Source organism: Pezoporus wallicus, unplaced genomic scaffold, assembly GCF_028554395.1.
Source record: "Pezoporus wallicus isolate ANWC-B61680 ecotype Strahan unplaced genomic scaffold, APGP_CSIRO_Pwel_v1 contig_4166, whole genome shotgun sequence".
NCBI classification, from domain to species: Eukaryota; Metazoa; Chordata; class Aves; order Psittaciformes; family Psittacidae; genus Pezoporus; species Pezoporus wallicus.
In genome coordinates, this window is record NW_026637685.1 from 157,031 (window position 1) to 176,331 (window position 19,301).

General features: G+C 39.4%; 1 protein-coding gene across 3 annotated transcripts in view; it reads right to left on the minus strand.

The window, feature by feature from the left end:
- Positions 1 to 1,675: 1,675 nt before the first annotated feature.
- MGAT5 (alpha-1,6-mannosylglycoprotein 6-beta-N-acetylglucosaminyltransferase) overlaps positions 1,676 to 19,301 on the minus strand; it is a 127,300-nt gene continuing 109,674 nt past the window's right edge. For all 3 annotated transcript variants that reach the window (XM_057407184.1, XM_057407186.1, XM_057407183.1), the window contains 5 exons: positions 14,404 to 14,550; positions 10,367 to 10,483; positions 9,460 to 9,534; positions 5,858 to 6,015; positions 1,676 to 4,127 (listed from right to left, as the gene is read on the minus strand). In XM_057407184.1, the coding sequence (XP_057263167.1) occupies positions 3,929 to 4,127; positions 5,858 to 6,015; positions 9,460 to 9,534; positions 10,367 to 10,483; positions 14,404 to 14,550 (696 nt within the window). In that variant the 3' untranslated portion in view covers positions 1,676 to 3,928. The remainder of the gene's footprint in view (positions 4,128 to 5,857; positions 6,016 to 9,459; positions 9,535 to 10,366; positions 10,484 to 14,403; positions 14,551 to 19,301) is intronic.

Below are 19,301 nucleotides of genomic sequence, written 5' to 3' on the forward strand. Positions count from 1 at the left end.
CTAGAACAGATTTCTCCACCACTTAAAAACATTCTGAATTCATACCACTAAGTTGTAAAGTCATCAAGCACTATTATTACCTGTCATTAGTGTTCCATTATACTTGTTCAGACAGCATCCGTATTCCAAACACTCATCCAAACCCCAAAGAAAGTAAAAGGCACATAAACATTAAATATTTGTAGGAGAAACATAATCTGATATAAACAAGCATATGCACTGCTGCAACTATAAATTAAAAAAAGAAACATAGAAACTAAGCAAAAAAAAAGCAAAAAGCAACTCTATTTATACATGTGCAAATCAACTTGCATATATGAAATAAATGAGGTTTTTATTGGCATTTTCAAACAGTGTGTATTTACCAACTTTACCTTTCAAAGGCAAGCCTTTTCTGTTAATTTTAATAAATATGTAAATGCTTCTCTCAAGTTTTCTAATCTCATAGGAATAAGATTTCTGAAAACAACTCAGGTCACATACAAAAATACAAAGTTTTAAAACAAAGAATGTCTTGATATGAGAGATATGTTTAAAAGCTTGGAAAATGGTTTTATATTCAACTTTTGACATTTTTTTTCCCCTCAATCACTGATCAATATATTCAAATGCAAGTCATGCAAGAACCTGATTTCTGACGAAAGGAAGCTACAAGCTTTACTGTCCGACTGAAAAACAGCAGCACAGTCCCATCTCTAATATCCTTAAGTGCAAGAATTGGACTACACTTAATTCTTTAATTAGGAAGGAAAATAGTTATGGAACTCAGACAGGAGGCTGCCCTCTATCCCGAAATGTGGATATATATTATACAGTTTAGTAAATCATTCAAACTTTTATATAGTCTGACATGGATACGCCTGAGTGCTTATCAATATGTGAACAAACACTGCGGTGTGTGATGGGGGAGTGCTGTATCAGGCTTAGACAGTGCTGTTTACAAAGTTTATGTGCTTACACTTCTCATAGGATAGTCTCCTCTTACAGAAATTTAGACTGAAGCTGTCTTCAGAGAAGTAACACTTTTCTGAAAAGAGAGTTTAAAATTATTCATAGAGCCCTATCAAATTACAGGTCTTGATTCTTTTTTAAGATTAATGAGTCTTCTCTATAGATTCCAGTGGAAATAGGATGAGACCCATCTGATTCCGAAGCCAGTTTAGATGCTCTGTCCCTAGCTGAAATGCAAGAGGCATTGATGCCTGCTATTTCCTTTTTGCCAGTACACAGTTAATTCACTTTAGTAGACTAGAAACAGTGCTACAGCATGAAAGAAACAGCTTACAAGAGACTCTCCCTGCTGTGGTAAAGGCAAATGTAGCACTGAGCAAAGCACTAGACCAGAAAATCTTAAAAATACACAAACCCTTCCATCTTTAAAGGTTCAGAGGCAAAACAAAATGCAGTAGGCCATGTGGACCATACAGTGTGTGTGTGTGGGAAACAAGCATATATGTATTTACAGCAAAGAATCATACTACAGCAAAAACTAAGGGTTTTGCATTCTTTAAGTGTGCACCTACAACTCTTTGTTCCTGATGTACTTCGGTGCTCTCTCATTCCAAACTAAATTCCTGCCTGAAGAACCTCAGGCTGAACAGGTAACGGCAAGTTCTGCTATTGCCTTTACTTTCAGCACCAAGTGTGTATATATATATATATATATATATATATATATATATATACTGTAATAGTCCGGATGTTCCAGTTGAGCAAATATGCACAGGTATGTGGGGAGTATTTTATATAAACACAAAGTGAATTGTTGCACCTGTTCAGACTGATTTCCAATTCTCCTCCCCCAGCTTTACCAGGGTATTAAAACTGGTGCATATGACATTTGTGCTGACTGAAGCAAATGCTGAGCTATGGTAACAGTAAGGATTTCTGTATTTGTTGGTTTTCTTTTCATGCAAAAAGTTTGCCACCCATTATAGCACCAGCTGTTCTGTTTCTGGAAAATGACTCTAAAATACAGCAGATTTTATCATCATCACAACCCAGTTACAGGTGACCCTGCTCTTCACCAGCTCCCACGTATCTTTTTTGGATACTCGACAGTCTCTCAGGATTAAGATACTATGTAGTCCACAGCAATGTGACGGGATGTAACAGGGAAACTGAGTGCTGACATAGGAAAGAAAAAGCTTGGAAAGCTAATACAACGCTTTTAAATTGAAAATTTAAATACATATACTGTTCTGTTCTCCTGTGTGGAGAATTTATCCGCAATGAAAGAGCATTTCCCTTGCTTGGTCTTTGGTAGGTCAAGAGATACATTGATATTCACACACAGGTAATGAATGCTGGTTACAAGAAAAATCTGAATGAACCAGATACATCCAAGAAAGGAAAACTCAGAAAGTATCCATGCTTGTCACTATTACCTGGTTATGCTTGTTGATCTTTATGGAAAACCCCTTCACACTGATATGAAGTTTTTTTCCTGCATGGTCAAAGCATGTCCAAATTGTAAACCTGCAGACTATGACTGCTTTCAAAATACAATGCAGGTTTGTTTCTAATTTTAGCATGTAATTTCCTGACTACAAATGGTGCTGTCAAGCATGCCACCTTCTGCTGAAAGTAACAAAAATTACCTCTATGAACCATGACAGTTCAGAAGAGTTAACTTGCTGCTCTAAAGCAAATGAAGTTTGATTTGAATTCCAAACTCTTGAATTGTTTTATTCTAAATTTGTAACTGGTGTGCCTGCTTAAAAAAAGAAAAGGAAAAAAAAAACCAACAAACCAGAAACGCCTCCCAAACCAGAAAAACAAAGAACCCATGAGACTGATCAATGCTTTTCTTAGCAGTTGTTTGTCTCCTCTTACTTGATCTTCAGAAAAGATTTCTCTTTAAAACCTAGCTAGTTATGAAGACATTTTACATTTCTACCATACAATAATTATAGTTAGCTTAGTTTAACCTTTCTATGTCATTCAGCAACACTTTTAACTACTGGAAGCCATAGCAGACTGAGGCTCTAATGATAATATTGCTCCAATGATGCTGAATACTTTTTGCTTCACACAGTATTTCTAGTAGACAGACTATAACGGAAGCATGGGCAAATTCCAAGGATTACTCTCTAAGTGGGACCAGTAAACTGACGAGTCCATTCCCAAAATGGCAGTATGTTTGTGTAGCTTTTCCACACTGAGGAATGCCACAACTGTAGTCAGTTGTCAAGTCACTGAGATGTGTCAGACGCTGGCAACTGCTTGTTTGCTCATTCATGATACTCTCGGATTAGACTGCTCTGATGCAGCAGCTCTGATGTAGACAATGCCTTGTTGTGTACAAAGTTTAAAAAAAAAAAAAGACAAAAAAAAAGAACCGGGCCCAGCTAACCCAAGAACAGGGTACAGAGTTATGAGTCCGAGTTCTTCTGAAGTAAACAACTTCATAGCTGTTCACACTAAAGCAGTACCCAAACCAGTGCACTTAGAATAAAACATCAGTCCTCCTGCCCCTGCACCCCTGCCATCAAGCACACTTTCTCAATTTTCTACTGGAATGAAGTTGAGATCCTTTAGCTAACCGTGATGGGGGATGGCCTAACTCATTACAAAAATAGAAAACACTTCACCCAAACAACAACAACAAAAAAGAAGTTTGATGGGTCTGGGAATTTTCTACAAACTATTCTGTGCAGTCATCTTCAAATCACTGTAGAACATGAAACTCCTTTCTCTTCACAGCCACATGAAGGAATCTGAAGAGTTGCACTGCAGATGTTCTTATAGGAAAAAAAGATCAGTTAGCTGTTTGTTATGAATCCCTCCTCTCTTAGTAGATGATTCTGCCCAGCAATGATAGCTCTGCCTGCAGCGAAAAACCTGGACAAAAGTGCAGGAAGTAATAAGTAGCTCCTCTCAAAACTACTTACATTTTGTTCTCAACTCAAAAGAAGCTCTGCTGCTGCTATAGGCAGTCTTTACAAAGCGCAACCTGCCCCTTAATATAGTCTCTGCATGGGCAGATTCTTCTGTGCGTGGGGTGGGATCCGGCACAGCTGAACAATAAGAGATCACCCTGGAAAACACAGTGCTTCCTTCTTCCATCAAAAGAGGGGACCAGAATATCATTTGCGGACTCCATGGTAAGACATTCGATATTATGCCTAAAAAGCAAAGCAAATGATCTATATCACTGTGGAGTTTACAGGAGTTCAGTACAGTTTTCGTCCTTCATTGCTAAAACAAAAATAAAATGCTATATTAAATCCTAAATCAAGTACACTTAAGAGTTGCAGATTTCCAGAACACAATTCATTTTTTTCTGCTTGCACGGATTCTCTCTGCAGAGGGCAGTACAGCCTTTGCTGCTTTTCTAAAGACTAATGAAACACGTTAAAAAGGAAAAAAATGCTTTTGACTGTTCCCCAGAGCATAGTACTTAAAATACACCATGGATTTCTAGTAAGACAAAACGAAAGAGTATGAAATTGTGAGATACCCTCATTGATTTCAGCAGGGAAGTCCTGTAGGCGAGCCCCACCATGCTAGGCAGCCCTGGACAGCTCGAGGTGAGGTAGCTCAGCCAAACTATGAAGATGAGGCGATAACTACTGTGCAGCAGAAGCTGGTCAGTGTGGGACCTGCTGCTCTGGGGAGCCAGCTAGTGCAGGGCAGCTGAAAACATTAAAATTCCAGTTGCTGTTTTCTGACCACAAAGCTTAAGCACGAGGGTAGCTTCCAGTGGGGGCTTGTTTTTCACTTAGTCTCGAAACACTGGTAGCTTTCAGCATTTAACAGGGCTTTTTTTTTCCACAGAATTATAACGTTGTCTAGACGGCTAGAAAGGAAGCCTGACAAAACTTTTCTATGAACTGCTTCTGAATTCCACTGGGAATTACAATTTTTCAAATCAAATACAAAAATAAAAACATTCTAGAGTTTAATTTAGCAAAAAAGTGGAGATAAAAAACCTAGAAAGCAGATTCCCTAACAGCTATTGGTTGGAGCCCAGCTTTGAGTGCTTTGTTTTCATTCTGAAAGGAACACAGACATATTCCTAAAGAGGCAGCACCTGAAAGCAACATTAATTTCCTTAATGCATAGCTGGTAAGCTTCACAAATTGACACTACCTTTCATGTGCAAGGGTTTACAGTTCTTTATGTAGGAAAATACCAACAAAAGGTTTGCAGAAACAGTAACTGCTAACTGCCAGTGAACACAGATGCTTCAATATGGATGTTAATCATGACCAAAGAGGAAGCTCAATAAATAAAAGCAATGCTTTATAAGTGTTATATTTAAAATCATGTAGACAACTGACAGAAATAACACAGTATGTACTGAGTTCTATTTACTGCAACAAAATGCATTTCATTTCTGACCCAGGTGACTGAGCACAACTAGCATTAGCATTCAGAGTCACATAAGTTCACTAACTCTCAGAAGGATATGGCAAAAGTTGTAGCATAGTGCACCTGCTCAGCCAGGGCTGCACCAGGTCCATCCAAACCCAATTATAGTCCTGGCATCTGGGATCCCTGCAGCACAAGCATCTTTACTCAGCGCAGAAAACCCAACATCAAAGGGTGCCACACAGTGTGCACACACAGAGATAAGGGGGAAGGAAGAGATGTAAATTTTTGGCCTTGGTTCTGTCTCACTGCAAAAACACAAGCTATGTGGAATGGCACTCTAAGCACAGCAGTAGCTTCTACCATCCAGTGCTATGAAGGAATGAGAGCTACCTCACAGCTTGCTGTTGCCAGCCAGCCAGCCAGCACTCCTCTCCCCACCTTCCCTTCTCACAGAATTTGTACACTAAGCTTCATGTGTGGCAAAACCCAGTGCAATAAAACAAGACCAAGTAGTATGTTTGTGCTTTTCAGTACTTACCTAAGTAGGGCTTTGTCCTTGTTGAGATGCTGAAAGAAGGAAGGCTCACAGATGAGCTGGCTTTCCTGACAAACTTGTTTACAGGATTTTCCAGGTTCAGCAATTTTTACTTGAAGGGCACTTAATGGGGGCCACATCACTTGCCCATGACAAAAATCCTGCAGTGACAGATCATATTTTATTATGATGCATCCAGTCCCTTGCAAGTAATTTCTCCCATTAGTAAAATAAGTAGTTATTATCACCCAAACACTCATTTTGCAGCTCTTGTGGTCGTATCAAAATCATTAATTTAAGCACATTTAAAAAGAACTTTTTCTTTTTAGCATGAAGGAACCGTCACCTTTTATAGCTACTTGAAATGTGGTACTATCATTCTTACCACAGAAGCTTCTTCCCTAGTTTCACCATTTTTAATTTATCATAAACAACTCTAGCTAGCCTCTATTTCCACACACCGAACCCATTTTGGCTTTCTCAGTGATTCCTGTTTCACTAACTCGGTGCTAGCAGAACTGTTTTCTTAGTTATATATTTTCTAAGTGATACTTAGCACAGGGATCAGGAGGAAGTTCTGGTAGGAGAATTCCAGAGGCCTGTTACCTGCTAGGTGAGAAATGTCTCAAGTTGCCCATGTGGAGAGCCATGTGGAAAGGATCAGTGGCCAACTCTGGAACCCACACAGGGCAATCTAAAAGTTATACCATATATCTAAGAGCACTGTTCAAATGCTTCTTGAACACTGGCCTGAGGCCATGACCACTTTCTGTGGAGTTTGTTCCAGTGCTTGACCACCCTGTCAATAAAGAACTTCTGAAGTCCCCCTAATGCAGCTCTAAGCCATTTCCTCATGCCATATTTGGGGAAAAAAAAAATCATTTTAGGGTATATTTATGGCAGAATAATTTTAACAGCATCTGAAAAAACAGGTTAGTAATGGATAGCTGGAGGTACTTTTTAACAAGGTTGTTTCAAAAGGTCATTTTGCTGTTTGAACTTAAGTGCCCTGCTTATTCTGTCCTTTCATAAATCAGTATTAAAAATACTAGATGCAGGAAAAAAATCTATATACTTTCAAAATCCAGCCCAGTACTGTAGTATATATATAATATATAATACTGTAATATATAGTAATGTAATACATACAATATAAACTGTACTATTGGATTGGATTCAGAGCTAATGCACGCAGAAGACAAAGCTTTTTGAAGTGAATCGCTTGTGAGGCTTCACCATTTGCTGAGGGCTTCAGCTTTAAACATCTCTTAGCTGAAAATTCTTCCCCCAGACTGGGCACAGGCTCCCCTTGCCAGTCCTTAGCTTGGTGGGAAGCCTTCCCCTCAGCTTACACCACCTTGAAGCATGTCTCACAGTACATCAGGTTCACAGGTACTGGCACACAGGGCTGTGCTTCAGTTTGCTGTCTCTGGTTAGTTTTGCTACCAGCCACCAAAACAATCCTGAATTTGGTATCTTCACTCCAGTCTATCCTGCCACACAACCCCTCATGCATAAGGATGAAATAAAGAAAAGATGGTATTTAAATCAGAAGGCTATAAGCTTCACAAGAGACTGCATTTATGCTTCTTTTACCTATCACAACTTCGAGGTAAGACAGGCTTAGCACTGCCATCAAAGGAGGTATTCTCCCTTTGGCTTTTCTTGCTCTTGGAGGAATGTCCTTGCTCCACTCCCTCTGCCATGCTCTGGTGCTCAGCTGACCCTCTGCTGAGCAAAATCAATTTGCTAACCTAGTAGAGCCCTGCCAAAACCATTTTCTGCTGGGTTAACTAATACTCCACTTGACCACATCTTTCGAAGTATCTGTTGCATCAGCCCAGCCTGCCTCATCAAGCAGCTCCCAGGTTTGCAACAAGTAATTCCACAGCTGCTTCAGCTGCAGTTGCTTGGCTGCTCCTTTGATGGCAGGGCCAACTTCAGCAGTCCCACCCTTTGGCTCCCACTCTATGCTGCCGCTTCAAAGAGCTGACACGACTGTTTGTACAGCCACAGAGCAAACAGGATCAAGGGATGGATTCAGCAGATAGCGCAGATGCACTTAACAGCCACGCAGGGTCGCTGCCAAGGGCAGTGCACTGTCAGGGAGGAGTGGTGGCACTGCTAAACATGAAGCCACAGCTCACAGTAGTTCTCTCGCTTCAGACCCTAAAGACCTTCCGCTCAGCTGTCTGAAGACTTGGGGAATTCACTAAACCTTTCTTGTGAACACCGTCCTCCCTCCTGATCCTGAGCCAAGGCCCCAAAAGGGGAACTCCAGACAACTCCTTTAAATCCTAGAGTTTTATTGTCCCATATGGTGACTTGTGGGTGACTGTATCTGGCCCCATCCTCTTCACATTCAAACATCCCAGAAGACCACATTCTTTTAGTTAATGTACTGCAGAACTTCTGAACTTGACCAGTTCCATGCACCTTTGTTCCTGTTCCAAGCTTGTGCTGCTTCCTCTGTCCTGCCTCCCTCCCACCAAAAGCTCTTCAAAATAAGTTCTCAACCTTTGGTTTTGCTTCATGTGACATTGTTAATCAGGCACAGTGCTAAGCACATGCAGCTAATGATGATGCTTGAGCATGCTGGGGGCTGTGAAACAGTAATGGCTTTTGACAATCAGTCAAAGCAATGAACAAAATTACAATGCTCTATTTATTTCTGAGAAGCAGGCAGTACAGGCCAGGGCTCAGCACTTGGAGGAGGTCCAGAGAGGAGAAACAGATTTGCCCCACAAACACTATCTCTAGATTGTCTCCTTTTCTCCTTTACACTGAGCTCCACTTCTTCCTGTATTGACAAAACCTCTCAATTATAGCTAACTCGAGTAGAAGAATCAAAAGAAGCAGAGATACTTTTCAAGCTACGTCACAAATACAGCAGCAAAAAGCTTAAAGTGCTTATTGTCAGGAAACTGGAAACAGCTATGTTATGTTAACTACATTTCTGACCTGAAATCTTTATTACTGTATTTAATATCATCCATTTTCAGAAATACAGATACAGAAGCATGTCCAGTGATTTCATTTTAAAGAAATCCTGGCAATTAATTGGCATATCAGAGATAAAGCTTGTTCCTATCTTTCTTCTGCAGCACCCAGAAAAAAAGGCAGAGCCAGTGCTGCAGCAGATCTGGCCCTGGGCAGAAGTCCAAGCAAACACACAGTTTCTAGAAATCAGGATCCCATAGCATTCTATGCAGTTTATTACTATAACTCAGTGTCCTCTGCTGCTCTCAGCTGGTGGTAATGCATGGGGACCAGAAGTCCTTTAAGTAACTGGCTTTCAAACCATTTAAAACTTTATCAACTGAAACTAAATACTTGAAAAATCTGCCCAGAGGCTTTAGCCTAAGTGCAATTCTGTGACAAATGTATCTCTATATTTATGTGATACCTCATGATCGAAGATTTTTTTCTGTGTGTACACAGTTAAAGAAGTCACATATACACTGCAAAATTAGTTTTCCTTTCTCCTTAACGCCAAGGACTGCACAGCTACTATTTCTACTTGAATGGCAAGAATGCTTTAAAATCGAGAGGGTTCTCCCTTTCCAGCATAAAACAAAAGAGTCATCCACAATAAAAGTTCCTACCTGTCTTTCAATAAATGCATTCATCCTCTGAAGCATCCCCTCACAGGTAAATTCATAGGGCAAATAAGGGTCAATCTGTGGAAATACAGTGTGTTAAGGTTAGAGTTTTTTTTCTTTAAATGAGCTTTGTAGTGTGCTGTGTGGTAGCAGCTTGTATTCCAAATGCTACACTACAGCCTAAGCAGCAACAATAAAACCAAATAAACTCATTAAAAAAATCACAATTTTGCAGAACCATCAGCAGTTTAAGCTGATCTTTTCTTGTTTTAAAGGCAATAAAAGTTGCCCAGTGATTATTTTAAGGACACTCATGGTATACTGCAACGTAATGCGTACAAAGCCAGCCTGAGACCCTAAGGGATTTCAGAGCTCCTGTTTTAACTAAATTTCAGTTCTGGAGTTGAAGCGAAAAATGAAACATTAAGACAAAAAAGGAATGTGATACCTTTGAAAATTACTTCAAACTTTCCCCCCACCCTGGCCCTTGAAGCGCCCTCATTACAATTCCACACTGTAAATGCACAAGTGCCTCAGCGGCAGCTATGTCAAGGCTACAAAATCAGCCAAAAGAGTTGAGCATGTATTTGGACAGCCTACAATGCCCTAAGAATCAGCAAGAAAACTTCCCCACTGAATGCACAGAAAGCACAGACTGCTGTATCACTTTGTATGAAATTCACATTGCTGTAAAATTCACTCATACTCATTTTTTCAGGTAAAAACCTGACATACCCACTACTAAATCAAACCATGATAATTACATACCACAGATACATAACAACATTTTTCCCCACCCAATATCCTACCAAATTGCAGCACTCTGCTTTAATTAGACTAAGGAGCACTCTACATGTCGTACACAATGCACCCTTAAGTGCTGATGACAAACCCAGGATACATTTCTCACCTTTTGATTCAAAATTGATTTCACAGCTTTCTCAACTTCAGAAAGATCGTTGATGTCTACAGTCCACACATGGGGCTTCCCAATGTAAACTTCAGCATAGGGATGCTGAGATGTCAACTGAAAGGAAGAAAAGATACTGGTAAAAAATCAGTGTGTCAAGATGTCCTTCCCTCTCACTCTCTTCATCAGACCTTTTGGATGAAATCTGCTAGCATAACACAAGTATTCAGCCAGAATCTAACAGTGCCATTCTTTCCACGTTATCTTTCAGATTTTCTGCATTTAAATTTAGAGAGTGAATTTAGCTGGAAAACTGAAGATCAGGTAACGAAGATCACAAGTAACATTTGTGCCCCTCTAATTTGTGGCTTTGATCCTCATAATGACCCACATCACAGAAGAATTGATGCTTACTGAAATTATGCTTATAATGTGACTATTTCTCCCCAGAGCTCATTCACAGAGCAACTGTTTTCATAACCCGTAATTGCTAGCAGTCCTGGTTAGACCTGCCTGACTGGCTTCAAGAGGTGTCATCCTCACCCCGCCTCACCTTCAGACAATATCCTCACCCTGTCTCTTCTTCAAATTTCAACCATTTCCAAGATTCTGTGAGTAGCAGAGAATAAAGGATCATTTCTACAATTTAGGATGAATTCTGACTTGCGCTGGTGATAGTGCAAGAGTACTCTGACCTCAATAAGAGTGTTAAGTTGAAAATATTTTACTCACCACTCTGTGAGAAAACAAATTCCATAAATACCCAAGTAGATAACTAAGAAAAGTATCAGAGATTGCTCTCAGAACACGAAGGATGGCACCAAAATTTTTGTGACAGGAGTGAGAACATGCGAATGAACACACTGAGAGGAAGCAAAAGCTGGAGAAGAGAGGGGAGTGTTACACAAGCAGAAAGCAACTGCTTCTTAAAAAATTAAAAATCCCACACCCTACGGGACAGATTATTTGTAGACAATTTTTATGCAGTTGCATCTTTACGCATGATACGAAGAAAAATCTAGACAGTGCAAAAGATCTGAAGTAGGAGACAGTCTGTTGGACAGAACCCTCTCCTGCACTGGGCAAAGACAGTACTTGATCGCTTCCTCAAATGAATGTAAGGAAGAACTTAAAAAAAAATGTTGCCTATTGCAGTTTGCCTGGGGACAGGAGGAGCCAGTCTTAGCGTTTGATATGGGATCAGCTAGCAGAATTCTGTGCTCTGAGACCAATGCTCCAGGGGCCTCTGTGCAGGTTACACCTTTGGCTGCAGGGCAGTGTGGTGGTGAGAGTCCATGGACTGGCTGGAAGACTGTAGGTACTGGGCAGTAACTCAGGATGCTCCTGCACACAGACAGTTTCCATAGCTGCCCACATTCACTTGCAGCCCACTGCACCGTGCTCCCATTGGCATATTTTAAATTCCTCCAGACAGTCCAAAGACCCAAAGTGTTTGGGTTACCAAGACTGAGTTCCCAGGGCATTTATGTCTGGACTTCAGATGGATGAAGCTACAGTCATATTGCTCTCAGTAACAATAGTAACCTTCTACTGCACCTTTAAAAATATGAACATAAACCACTGTTTTAAATTCCACAAAGCTTTAGGAGTTATGCCTTAGACCACTCTTTCTCTACCATTTCATATAGAGAGCAAAATTCAAGCTAGATCTTATCTGGAAGACAAACAACTGAGCTTCTCAGACTAGTAGCTGTTTTAAGTATTAAGAGTAACTAGTAACGTATTTTTATTGCACCAGTTATTCTGCATCTATACTTAACCGAAAATATTAAGACTATTTCCTAATGCTGAAATCCTTTAATTAGCCAAGGTTTAATGATTTAGATATTCCAGAGATACTCCCTCTCTAACTAAAATCTCTAAGAATTCTTATAAAATAGATTTGGAATTAATTTGTAATTTCAGAATTTCAGATTTTTTTTCCTTCCTTTCTTCCTCAAAGCAGGCAATGAAAGAAATGACACCCACCAAGAACACATTTCAACTAGATTTATCATACAATGTTGTCTTTCTTTTGAGGAGAGTGAGTTGGAATGGAGAAGAAATATTGGTACAAATACTGGTACAAAAGAAGCTGCTTGAAGGTGACTTTTTCTTCTTTTTTCCCTGCCTTTTTCCTTCAGCAAAATCATGTCCTAAGACAAAACAACTGCTGATCTAAAATGCAAATTGCAATTTCCAGTTTTTGTACAGAGTTTTCACTACAGGACCTCACCCTGGGGGGAGAGGGGAAACAATTAACTCCCCAATAAATTCTACCTAGAACAAGATGGAGGTAGTGACTTGCAGTGGTTACATTATGAAAGTGCTAAGCACAGAGTTTATCTTCATCTGGATAACCAACTTGCAGAACTACACATGCTTTTTTTTGTTCTCTTTTAACATTTGAAAAAAAACTGAGAGGAGGATTTAAGAACTTTCTTAATCCCAAAGAACCAGCAGATGGATTACTGGCAATCAGATCTAAATGCAGTTGTGAAAACCGGTTAAGAGAAAAGGTTACTCATAGCATAGGTCAGCAGAGCATGTGAACACAGCAGTATTAGTGCTGAGTGTTCATTATACTATTTTCTACTTAAGTAGTCAAGAGGGATTATTTTTCTGTGCAAGTCAGGTGCACAGCATTTCTGCTAGTGCTGACACATGCCAGAGGCATTTAGCACAGCATTCCAAGCTCTAAAGTTCCTACTAAAGAGTTAGGTGGGTCCAGATTATTTACTGAGCCTCACCATTATAGTGTCTGGGCACAGAACAACTGGAACTGAGACAAACAGTCAAACAACCATAGAAGAAAAGCTTTGAAAGGTGCCATGCCCAAGGAGAAAATTTAAACAGATTTTTCCTCCCTTATTATTACTGCCTTTGTCAGTGATGCAAGCTGTGAGAATGAGTTTGAACTCATGTCCTGAACAAATAACAAGCTGAAAGACAATTACAGGTCTGGATCACAAAATCACAAGAACCTTATGTTCCTATCTCAAAATATGAAACTGTCTTTTGCTGATCAACTTTGGCAGTGCTCAGTAAGCAACTTATATAGCCCAAGTGTAACTTAAATTGGGAAATATGGCTCTGTAAGGTTCTCACATAATCTAAGTGTTAACCTGAGAGCTTCCCCTTCAGATAATTATGTAAAGAAAATAAGCATATACATGTAGGTTGGACCAGATGATCCTTGAGGTCCCTTCTGACCTGGTATTCTATGATTCTATGGTATTCTGTGATACACCTATGAAGAAGCCATGGTCACAGACAAAAGTGCTGTCAGAGATGGCTACATGACTGTTAAATGCTTGCAAGTGGTAGAGGTTGAATTTTACCTACACTGAAGAAAAATATTCCAAAGTCAGCACCAGGATGAGAGGCTCATTTACTTAGCCTCATTTTTCTCTTGCTTGAGTCTAAACACACTTGCTGATTCGAACCTTAGAGGTTTGGTTTTCCTGTTCTCTTAAACAGTCAATTCTCCAAATGTCTTCAGTGTTTAATCACAAACATGGTGGGGTGTGACCATTAATAGCTTAGCTCAACAGTGGCTTGAACAGGTCCTTTCTGAGAAAGGACATAATATCCCAAAATACACATCACCACCCACAAATTTCATTTTTATAATTTACTTAAATGCCTATTTACTTCCTGCACAGTACATGGTAATGTTTGTTTCTTCAACAAAATAGAACCACTTTCAAATGATACGTCATGTACCAGATGACACAACCTCTTCCTGGGCAGAAGATCCGGTTTTCAAGTGAAACTTCAGTTTATGAGCTATCAGTAATAAGAAGCAGAATGTACATACAGGCAAATCTAGAGATAAAGCTTAACAGTATGTTAATGAAAAATTTTGATTATCTTATAAAAATAAGGACTGACAATCCCACTGATGGCTAAAGAAAACAACAGTTGCACACCTTTTGCCATAAACTGTGGATACTGATTTTTTCCTGCGTTGTGTTACTAGAAAGAAATCCACAATCATTGTTGATATAGAAATTATCAAGATTGATAAAGCTTACCTCACGGAGTGTAGGTTTGCCTTTGAAAAACTCTGTGTTTTTGCTACTTTTTGGTGGGTTAAATCTTAAATTTAGAAAAGCACATCCGTTAGCAATAGCCTCCAAAGGAGCTGGCCCTTCATATGGAAATCCAAGACCGACGAACAGCTGAAAAATAGAAAACAAGAGCTGCCTTATTTTTTGTTCTTTACAAAACCTGACAGTTAAGAGCCAACTTAAAACAAATAACAATGCACTCTAAATGGACCAGCCTAAAAAAAAAAGTAACATTAAGAAGAAAATGGGAGGAATTCAGCAGCTCACCACCCCCCTACCCAAGCAGTTACAGAATGTCCTGCAAAACACATTTGACAACAATCTGCTGTAGTGAGCTGAGGTGGTCTTTTGTGGAGCTGAGGCAACAGACCCTTTCAGTTACTTCTTGGGAAAAAAGTCATTTGGTGGTTTGACTGGTGTTGAAATGGAACTGCTGGCGCTCTCCTGCATGTCCAGGCTTTACTGCAGCAACCTCACGGAACAGCTACACTACTGTTTTCCCCCTCTCTCCCACATCAGCCAACCTGCTCGTTTTGCCAACATGAACATACTCCTGGCAAACCCATTAAGCCTTATAATTAAAACGGTAGATGGCAGCAAACATCAGCTGAAGACACTACCTCGGCAAGAGCTTGCATAGGATTAAGAGGGCTCAACACCACCTCCAAGGTATCAAAGGAGGAAAAAGGCATCACAAAGCTATTCTTATATCAGCTGAGATTAGAGGTGCTCTAGACAAGGCAGTGCTTTTCTCCAATCTAAAGAAATTTAGTATTTTTTCAGAATTGCCTGGCTTTTAGTTGGATCTTGACCCCTTTCCTGGCCCAACATAATTAACCACCCTGAATCAAATACAGGATTCTTCATCTTTATTTCTATGTCTGTATATAATGGGAGAATTACAAACTCTGATTTATAACAGTAATTTCTCAGCACTGTTACATCATTTTATATATATATATATATACACACTGCCTTTTTCTTTTCAAGAAAATAAAGAGCAATCTTCATAACTATTAGGATCATGTATTCAGGGTGTACGTATTCCAAGAGGTCAAATACTATTCCACATTCAATTTTCTGCAATACAGAAATGAATCCTAGTAACAAAAAATTCAAAACTGAAGGCCCTTTCTAAGAGCTGATCTGAACTTTGACGTATAAAACTGTAGTCAGTATTGTCATGCACAGGTATTGCAGTATCAATCCTCTCTGACCCATGACAGCAACAGTACAAATTGTGAGTTGGCTCATTTTAAAAAGAAAGTTAACACTTCTTGGCATAGTTGAGGTCATACAATTTTCACTGCATAGAGCTGCATATTGTTAGTTTTCAACTGTCACGTTAAAAAAGTCACCTACTTTTAAAAAGTTTCTCAGCTATCTCATGGATTTAAATCTTACAGTGGCTGATTGAAAAAGAAGATCTGGAAGACTATCTCCATTAAAGTTAGATTATCTAAATTTGGGTTTCATCTACAGCATAAGATATATTACCTTCCAATCAGCAAAACCACATCTTAAATCTCGTCTCAAAAGAGGCTTAATTTAAAGAAAGGTAATCTCTTGAAAATAATGAATTACAGACATCAAACCATTTCATGCAGTCTGCACACATATTGTTTTTTATTTAAACTGCGCCTTAGTTCAGGTGGAAAACCAGCTGAGAACCAGCAATTAAAACCATCTGAAGTATCAATTCTCCTATGATCCTGTGTTTGTCTGTTATGTGGAGAATGCTGGTTTGTTTGCTTAGTTTTTCACTTTTTTAATAAACTGCTGCTGTGCATTGCTTAACAGTTCTGTGTCTGATTGGTCTATTTATTTAGGAGGAAGCTCCATGGGGAAAGAAGCATGGGTTTATGTTCTGTCAGCACAGAGCACACTGTCAGCACTTAATCTATAATAAATAGTTTACCACCTGTTTCAAATTTGTTTTCCAGCCTTACCTCTAAGCAGCACCATACCTTTGACGAAAGAAAGATGTGTCTGATTGCTAGAATTGTGTATGTGTGTGCGCTGTCTGTTGGCCTGAGGTTGCAGCCTGGCCCGCAGCACCCCCTTCTTTCAACCCTCCAAAATCTTCTATCACTCGCCATCATCCCATTGTCATCAGGTCAGCTGAAATTCCCCAACTCAATCTAGACCCTGCTCCTGAAAATTCACCTTGATTAACATTCCTTGGTTAGGGAGCTAGTATTTTTGTACGGTACAAAGATCAAAACTGAGGAATATCTTAACTGCCTGAAGAAAGTCACATTCATTATGTTCAAAAAAACCAAGCATTAGAGAACACAGGTCACTTCTGTAACTCATTCTTATGATGCCCTAATTTGCTAATCCTTTGAATTACATGCAGCTTGTTATTTCCAGAAAGGCTAAAACAATCTGTCAAGATACTTCCTGAAAGCATGCAACACAATGCTGTAAGTCACTAATTGAAAAAGAACTGGGAGGAAAAAAAAAATTAAAAAAAAAAAAAAAAGAAGAAATAACAGGCAACAATTTTCAGGTACCAGCGAAGCAAGCATCCATGTAGAGCTGAGGCTGTGTGGAAGTCAGATCTCTCTTCCACAGACTGGTAAAGATTTAGAACAGACTGTATTTCCACGATTTTGTGATCTAAATTGTTGCCCCCACCACATAAGGTGCTGACTATGGTTTTTTGGGTACTCTCTTACTGGACACTATGTCTGGTAACACAGTCCACCATGGAGAGGCACCTTCCCCTCTGAAGGCTGAAGCTCTATAACGCAAAATCTGTAACACAAAACTCCAAACTTGACAATGTTGGCAATATAACTGTGGGTACATGTGGTTCAAAAGTTTTAGCCCTGATCTTGCTTTGTTAGCTGCAACAGAATTGCTATGCAGAGTAGAATTCCTTTATGCTTTAATGATTGATTAGTGCTTTAAACCATTTCATTTTCGCTATGTGAGCATTTTTCTCACTTTTCAAATGTTTCTGAAAACTGAAACCATTATTTTTCATACAGTGCTTTAAGGGGGCACATGACACAATGGGCTCTGTATTGCTAACGCCCCATATAACGAGATGATTAACAGGAGGAGATTACCATATAAAAGTCTGTCTAAAGGAGATAACAATAAATAAGTAGAGATGTAAAATCATCACAGTAATGGCAGCATGTTTTGTTTCTATTTTTTTAAACCATTTCCTTGTTTGCAAGGTCACTACCCAGGTGTGCCGGTGCCTGTAGGTCTGCATCAATCAGAAAAGGGGTTTCGTATCTGCAGTCTCACTTGCCCAACTTGAGCAAAGCAGGTGTTGAAACCCTTAAGCATCAATTCTTTGGTTTTCATATGAAAGGCTCCTCAGGAACCTTTTCTGCCTTTGCAGGGAACCGAACCCCTGGTTTGGACTTTCAGGCTTTTGAGTTGGCCACCCAGCATCAGACCTGCCAAGACACCATTCTTTTCCGATCATAATGTAAACAGTCCTTTCATGGTGTAAGAGCCAAATGGAGACTTCTCTGACATAAAAAAGTGCTTCACAATAACTCCCATTAAAAAACAGCATAGTTTTATTTTTTGGAAACCACTTAGTTGACACTAAGTAATTAACTTGAGGAGTTTACGGCACCAGATCAGACTATTATTAAAATGAGAATTTGAACAAACAGCCTTTCTAAATTATAGCCAAAAGGATAAAATAAGGAGTGAATGCTTTACTTCACTGACTGTAACTTTGAGTAGCTGAATATTTAAAAGAACAATTTCATATTCCAGAGACTAAATGCTACAGATCCAGAAAGATGGGTGTTTATCATCTCCTCCCCAGTTTCTAACATTACTCACTTTAGCTAATATATTCTATTGGGTTGGTAGGTTTATCACCACTTTTGCTTGCCTCTTGACTGAACTACATATTCTCTTCTGAACTACAGAAAAGGATGTGTAGCAAAGGTTAACTATCTTGATATATTTTTCTCAATATAAAATTATTTCTGGAAAAGTCCTTTTGTGATTGAAACAACTTAGAAAAGACTCACTAGTTAAATGTCTTTTCAGATGATCTTGTGAAGTGTGTGGAAGTGAAAAATGCATTATTTCCTAAAAGACAATATGAATCTAACCCTGCAATGGGATTTTTCCAAAACTGTCTAAACAGGGTTTTGCTTCCACTTAGTAAAAGAATTTGGATCCCCTCAAAAATTCACAGTGACTAGAAGTACAAAGTTGCATCTGAAACTGTCTCAAAAGGAGGAATATTCTCAAGAATTCAGTAGTGGTTCTTCCAAGAGAGTCTGGTCCAACTCTTCCAGCTGCCCACTTGGCAAGAAGCCACATAAGTTGGCAGGAAGGCTGCCAGCTCGCCTACCCTATTTTCCTCTGACGTGATGAATGGCTTTACATCTTCTCATTAGGAACTGTTGACATGTTGCAGTTTTGCCATGTGCTACACGGCTGAACTAGTCATGATGAATCTCAAACAGCCCCCTCCTGCTTGGAAAACACACTTACTCGGAAATGCGCTGCTTTATAACACACACCAAAATGAAATGGCAGCTGCATGCTTTTGAGAGTAACTGTGTCCTATACTGGAGAGAGACCAAATACGTTCTGGGAATGCAAAGCTCTGATCAAGAATCATGACAGAGCCGTCACCTATCAGTATATCGCTGTCTAAGGGCAAAATGAAGCACTGCAACTGACACTTCTGAGAAGAACGAACTGTGTAATTTTTAAAATTATTATTTAGATCTGGCTTTCTGAAACCTAGCTTATGCCATCTGACCTAATAAACACTTGCTAACACAATGGTGAAATCACAAGCAATGAAAGACAATCCTTGCGATTGTGTCTCAAAACATATGTTTAGATTAAGAAAAATCTGAAAG